Consider the following 7,306-nt stretch of genomic DNA (forward strand, 5'->3'; position numbering starts at 1 on the left):
TTAGATAAGATTGAGATAATTATGACAATAAACAAAAATATACCAAAATTAGATAGACAAATGCATATATGTGCTATATATATACCATAACAAGAATTTGACGTTGGAAATTTGAGTAAAAAATGCCAAAAGTTTAGTAGAGATGAAGGATGTTTTTTGTCGAAGTTAATTACTATTATGCCTTTTGATGAAGTTGACATAAAATATTCTTTGAATCGCATTTTTTAGTGTTTGTGCAACAGATCCTTTGATCTTACCAATCTCATCCAGTTGTCAGTTGATGCAAGAAAAGGGACCATTAAAACAATCGTATCAGATTCATCGTCACGCATTATTTTATTCAACAATTCCAGATTAAATTCTCATCCCCGCTCAGACTCTCGGCACTGCGAAATCCCGCATATTCTCTTGTCGATCGAAAACCGAGATGGGTTTGCAAGGAGATGAAGAGACAGCAAAAGGGTCGGAAGGGATACCCTTTAAACGATCGGTTTTCCGCTACAATTCGCCTCTTGTTCAGGTTGCGTTGATCGGGTTTGTGTGTTTCTGCTGCCCGGGTATGTTTAATGCGCTGTCGGGCATGGGCGGCGGTGGGCAGGTGAACCCGAATGCTGCGAACAACGCTAATACGGCACTCTACACTACCTTCGCGGTGTTCGGTATTCTGGGCGGAGGAATCTACAACATCTTGGGCCCAAAGCTCACACTTGTGTGCGGCTGCTCGACGTATATTTTGTATGCTGGCTCGTTTCTGTATTACAATCATTACCAGCACCAGGCATTCGCCATTGTAGCCGGCGGGGTCCTTGGGATCGGCGCCGGCCTTCTGTGGGCGTCGCAGGGTGCCATTATGACATCGTATCCGCCGCATAATAGAAAGGGTATTTATATTTCTTTGTTTTGGAGTATTTTTAACTTGGGTGGTGTGGTGGGTGGTTTGATTCCTTTTGTAATGAATTACCATAGGACTGATGCACAGTCCGTCAATGATGGTACATATATTGGTTTCATGCTTTTTATGGCCGTTGGAACTATTTTATCTCTGTCAATATTACACCCTAGCCGTGTCGTGCGTGATGATGGATCGCATTGCACGAATATTAAATACTCGAGTGTGTCGGTGGAGGCTAGTGAGATTCTGAAATTGTTTCTTGACTGGAGGATGTTGCTCTTGGTGCCTGCCTCTTGGGCTAGTAACTTTTTCTATAGTTACCAATTTAATAATGTTAATGGGCAGCTGTTCAATCTTAGGACAAGAGGTTTTAACAATATATTCTACTGGGGTGCACAGATGATTGGTTCTGTGTTTATTGGGTACGTTATGGATTTCAGTTTTAAGAGTAGGAGGGCTAGGGGGTTGCTTGGTATCGGGATTGTGGCTGTTCTTGGGACTGCTATATGGGGTGGAGGGCTAGCCAAGCAGCTGGATTACAGGCGTGGCCATTTGCCGACCGAGAAGCTGGATTTCAAGGGAGGGAGTAATTTTGCAGGGCCATTTATGTTGTATTTCAGTTACGGATTGCTTGATGCCATGTTTCAGAGTATGGTCTATTGGGTGATCGGAGCATTGGCTGATGATTCTGAGGTCCTTAGCAGGTAACAGTTTATAATTTCTTTATATGCAATTATGTAATAAAGAATTGGTGAGTTAGCTTTTCTTTTTCAACAGGTACGTAGGATTCTACAAGGGAGTGCAGAGTGCGGGAGGCGCAGTTGCTTGGCAAATCGACGCACATAATGTGCCGTTTCTGAATGAACTTATCACAAACTGGGCACTCACCACTATAAGTTATCCTTTGTTAGTTATACTGATCTTGCGAGCTGTCAAGGACGACGACGAAACTGATGGAGAAACTAAGGACAGTGTGGCGCTCCCTGGCATTCATTGATGATATCGTGGCATGTTTATCGTCTAATTTCTGAATGTACAAGTTTTATTTACAAAAATTATAATTTTTTATTTTACGTGAGACTGCCGTGAACCTCAATGTGATAAGTACCCTCATGAGAAGATTGATCAATTCATGTTTTTGCAATTTTTTTGTTTCCTATTGTTTGTTTATTTGGTTTCAATCAATAAAGTTACCGTTCCCTTTGTGTGTGATCCACTTGGTTTTATGTTCTTCAGTTACTATGCATAAGAGTTGAGGTGTGATCTACCAGATCAATGACCCTCAAGTAAGTATATCATAAAACTTTCTCTGAGTTTCTGAATTAATCCTTGATTTTGAACGCTTCGCTAAGCTACGTTTCTTTAATCGATTTCGGAATTCCTGTAATATTCAACTTCAGAAATGCTCAAAACTTTCATGCCTGGTGAATTATGTGCTGCTTGAACTTTGATCGATATAACCTCTAAGAGGATCATAGAATAAGTAATTTATATGATCTCGGCACATTTTCTTGATTATCCAGTTTCTTTCACACGTCGTGATCTCCTGATATAACATCAATACTTCCAACAGCTAAAAGAACAGAGGGCGTGGACTAGAAAACGCAGTGATATATAAATATAATCGCATGGAATCAACTCTTTGAGTCTTATTCAGATGTCGATCGTTCTTAGTTTTGCTTATGTTCGGTCATGAGTTATTTATCGTTTCTCCACGGCTTACTCGTAATTTTCTTTATCAGTTTCTTACTATATGCTATGATCTTAATTGAGAGCACATTGTTAGGAGAATGATAGCGACCTCTATTACTGAAAGCACCTCTGGTTCCAAAAGAAAGTCTAATAAGCTATATAAAAACACAGATTTTAATTATTTTGCAAAATGAATTCAGATAACTACCATAATTCTTGTGCCAGTACAGCTTTATTCCTCGAGCCTCTATGAATTTATTTCACCTAATGATAAATAACGCAATACAGAATCATTTCTAACCCTCATTTTTATTATTTATTATTTAATCGATATATTTAAGCTTTAACTACTGGTTCTTCATCATTTCAGTTCTCAGATTTTGGGGCAGCTTCCTCAGTTGTTGCTTCCTCTTTCTTTTCCTCCACGGCGACAGCCTCGGTTGCTGCTGTCTCCTCCGTGGTGGCTTCTGGAGCTGGTTCAGATAGATCTACCAAAGTTTTTTCCTTTTTCTCATCTCCATCTTTGTTTTCCTACGTAAATCAACGCAAAAAACGTGAGGACTAAGAGTCAGTAATTTAATGATAAAGAGGAAGGTATAGAATATCTCTTATTTCTGTGATCAACAGAGGTGGAGGTGGTAGCACCATCCTCCATACATTTTCTTGGCATTTGAATGATTTTATGATACACAATGTACAAATGTGTTTTGAGCCTGATAAAGAATTCTAGCTTCCCTCCAGGAGCAAATATCGGCTCGGTTATCGCAAAGGCAAATAAGAAACTAGCCATGAAATACTCTTAAAAGTAAGTGACATGATCTAGGTAGATTAAGAATGCTTACCTCTGGAACAGCCTCGGCCTCAGCCTTTTCTGGGACAACCGGGGCCTCAGCAGAGGCAGGTGCTTCAACAGGGGCGGGGTGCCTCCTTGGTATCCAAGTCCTTGGGTTTGCTCGCGCAGCCTCCCATGATTATTCTCGGGTTTGGTGGGACGATTGAGCTAAGCGAGCAAAGAGGGTGGTGCACAAAAAGCTTTTGCTTACTTTTAATGCACTTATTTTTCTTTGTTTTCCGATATTGAGGCTGAATCTTGAAAGAGGAGAAGGTGGAGTTTATATAGGTGTGAAGATGTTGGAACATGGGAGCCAGGTTGTGGACGATCTTTTCGGCTGGCATATTGTTTGGAAAGCGGGAGGCCTTGTTTTAGAAGGTAGTTATTACGGTTGGAGGATGTTTTTTTTCTTGTTCCAAGAAGAGGATTTTCGTTGGACTTATGGCTCATAAATACTTTGCTTTATTTAGCTCTTTTGGATTATATGCTAACAAAACTGAAAATATGTGTGAATTAACTATTATTATACATAATATTGATGGGGGTTTTATGCGTATTTTATTATCAAATAACGGTAACCATATAATATATGTCAACAATAGATATTGTGCCACTACTCGAATCACAATTCTTGATGTTCGTAAATAAAACAATGCATTAATTATGTTTGTTTTTGCAACAAGAGATATCACAAGGAAAATGGCGACCGAATTTTTTATTTTTTTTTGGAACCTGTTCGATGTTATTTTTTGTTGGCTTAATTTTTGAAGTTATTTTGATAAGTAAATTTAAAATATTGATTTGAAAATTTTGGAGATGAGGAGATAATTGAAGGAAATATTTTGTTGTATATATATCTTTTCATTGTTGAAGATAATATGGATGTACGGGAACATATTATATTGATGGATACGATAAGATATGATGCAAGATTTGAAATGATAATGTCTATTTTGGATATAATAAGATGTTTTATATAAAGAAATGTTATTGTCGAGTGTGGGCCATGTGCGCTAAGAAGGTTGAGAGCTTTCATTGTCAAATCTTTCTGAGCGGTTTGTTGATTATTTCTTGTTGCTTTTTATACTATATTCATTCAGACATTTTTCAGGAGAAGAATTTGAGTTTTCGGGAGAGAACAATCCTCAGTTTTTGAAGGAAGTTCGAGTTGGCGGATCTTGAAGACGATTAGTACTTGCTAAGTGGAGTATACTGAACGTGTTTTCATTAAGACGTCATAAGAAAGACGGAGTCTTTTAAATTGTTTAAGTCCTTATATGATTGTAATGATACTGAAGTTTAGTAGATTTGCTTGATAGTTGGGTGTGAGCTCGTGGATGTGTGTCGATTGTAACGAACTATGTTCAAAACCCGGATCAACGGAACTAATTTTTAAAATTTATATGGGCTCCATATATGTTTTAAGAAAAGTCTTTAAATGAAATAAATCATAACATTAAGTTCGATGACATATCGGTTTAAACCGTGACATCGAGGTCATTTTCCTAATAGAACGAAATTTAAATTCATATAAAGTGTAAAAGAATTTTTTAGATTATAATTGGGGAGGGTATTTATTGTTGCGTCCAGGGTCGACCCTTTTTTTTCTCTCCATTATGGCCACTCAGACTTGGTGGTATATTCGTATCATACTAAAAAAAATGCATATTGTATATCATATCGTACTGAAAATTCGGTAAATCGATATTTTTCGATATGATAACCTCGATATAACCGAAAATTCAGTATTTTTCCTCACCCCCTAACTCGGAAAAGAATCATAGTTATTTGGGACGCAAGGCGTGTTAGTGCTAGGGTACTTTGAAGCCTGAGGCGCGAGGCGAAGCACACTCTTTGTCGAAGTAAAAGCGCATTTGACACAAATTTTAAAATTCAACATATATAAAGTATTTATATTATTAAATTAAATACTTTTTTACAAAAATAACAAATAATAAAAATAAAAATCTATTAATAGATAATGTAGCATAAATCATAACAAAAAACAAACTTCAATCATCTAAATTCATTATTAATTCGTAAGTGCATCATAGTATATTAAGAAAACAAACTTCAAAAATCTAAAGCAGCAAATCATCTTCAAATTTCACCCTCTCCAACGTATCATCATCATATCTCAAAAGCATGAAGCTCAGATTTTTAATCCTTCTGATTCCTCGATCGTTTTCATCACACAAATCAAGTCGTCATCATTCATTGTATAACTATGGATGTGGATCTGCTTTTATACGTATTTAATGTACTCGTACTAACCGATGCTTCCTTTGTAGAGGTGGCCTCGAGATCTAAAATTAATAGGCATCTTCATTAAACACCAGAAGCTGTCCCAACTTCACCACAAGTCAAACAATCATCATCAAACACGAGATTATTTTTCGTCACCACTATTATAATTTAGTTCTCCCCATCAACCATTCATTACTAATCATCTATATCGGCCACAAGAAGAGGGTCAATCGTATCACAACAATACATATCGGTGCCTTCAAAGCCCTATATATTTATATAAAAACACAATCATTCCATTGTTTTTTGCTCCAGTCTGTTTCTTCTTTGGAATGAAGCTGCACAATATTGATACAAATTAATTTCCAGCTTTAAACTAATAAATTTATTTAATATTCATTAATAACTTATACTATACTCACGAATTCAAACACACTCCAATTCATTCAAAGCAGATGACTACAAGTGAGCTTAGAACTTTCACACGCGAAATTTGCAAGCAAACACCACTTCCCGCTGGTTAGTTTGATGAAACAAAATAAAAAATTGAACATTCAAAACTACATAGCAATTCTTCAAATAATAAAAAAAATATTGAATGACCTGGTGATTTTTGTCTCTTTGTCTTACTGCCATGTGCCATCGGTCTTTTGGGACCTTGGGCAATTTGGGTCCCATGATCTATCCTGTACTCCCCTCGGGCTCACCCATCCTAGCGATGTATTTATAACACACCCGTTACTACGTCATTATCATTTTCGTATATTAGAATCCGAATAGAAGAATCTGGGTTTAAAAATGTCCAGCGGGATGTAAAGGTCGATGGAGTTGTATCGCCACCTATGATCAATTATCGCAAAATAAATCTTTGTATTTATCATCTTTGTGATGCACATGAAACATCATAGCGTCTTGAAATTATCTCGATCCATTGCCTCGTAAATTATCTCATTGGGGGGTTTTTTTTTTTCCCATCACCATCGAAGAACTTCACAACAGGACCACCCCCACTTTAACAACAATCATAAACAACCGCTTCCAAATGAAGGCATTAGTATACCTCTGTTGCCCGTTCTCGTGCCTCATTTGCCAAATCTACTGGTGGTCCATTTTTCTCAGTATAACCATTTTTCCTCAAACTGTGCTCTTTGTTTGAAACCGCTTGAAAGTCCAAAAAAGCCGTTGCAGAACTCGTTTTTTCTTGCTCTAACACTCAGATCCTTTTCTGTCTTGCGAATTCTCTCATCACATGTTTAAAACTTGGGCTTGTTATATATCTATAATACATCTATATATATATATAGCATACATAATATTATATAATAATAATATATAATATATATATATAATATATATATATATATCCGAAGCTTAACTAAATCCTTCAAACATTACTCTGTAACTCCCCCAGATTCGACGACTGTCCTCACTGTATCAAGACGAGTTCTTTCCAGCGTTCTTATGTCCTCACTCACACGCACCCTAGGAACTTCCCAGGAGGTCACCCATTCCCAAAATTTTGCCCCAAGTCAGCACGTTTAACTTTTGGAGTTGCTTATGTTTATGACTAACCAAAAAGAAGATGCACTTTCGTGGTAGGAGTAGTATATATCAAATCTTTTAAGCCCTCTTCAACTGTACAG

The 7,306-nt window shown here is 37.1% G+C and overlaps 1 protein-coding gene and 1 long non-coding RNA gene across 2 annotated transcripts; one reads left to right on the plus strand and one right to left on the minus strand.

Annotated features, from left to right (window-relative positions):
* Positions 1 to 229: 229 nt before the first annotated feature.
* LOC140821247 (UNC93-like protein 1) lies at positions 230 to 3,022 on the plus strand. The gene is made up of 2 exons (XM_073181676.1): positions 230 to 1,596; positions 1,670 to 3,022. Exons 1-2 carry the CDS (start codon positions 428 to 430, stop codon positions 1,887 to 1,889), a joined length of 1,389 nt encoding a protein of 462 aa, XP_073037777.1. The 5' UTR covers positions 230 to 427; the 3' UTR covers positions 1,890 to 3,022.
* Positions 2,744 to 3,856, minus strand: LOC140821248 (uncharacterized). Its single transcript, XR_012115682.1, has 2 exons — positions 3,427 to 3,856; positions 2,744 to 3,115 (listed from the first exon to the last, which is right to left on the minus strand). It is a non-coding gene; the product is annotated as an uncharacterized lncRNA (long non-coding RNA).
* Positions 3,857 to 7,306: the final 3,450 nt, after the last annotated feature.

This window comes from Primulina eburnea, unplaced genomic scaffold (assembly GCF_022965805.1).
Source record: "Primulina eburnea isolate SZY01 unplaced genomic scaffold, ASM2296580v1 ctg492, whole genome shotgun sequence".
NCBI lineage: Eukaryota > Viridiplantae > Streptophyta > Magnoliopsida > Lamiales > Gesneriaceae > Primulina > Primulina eburnea.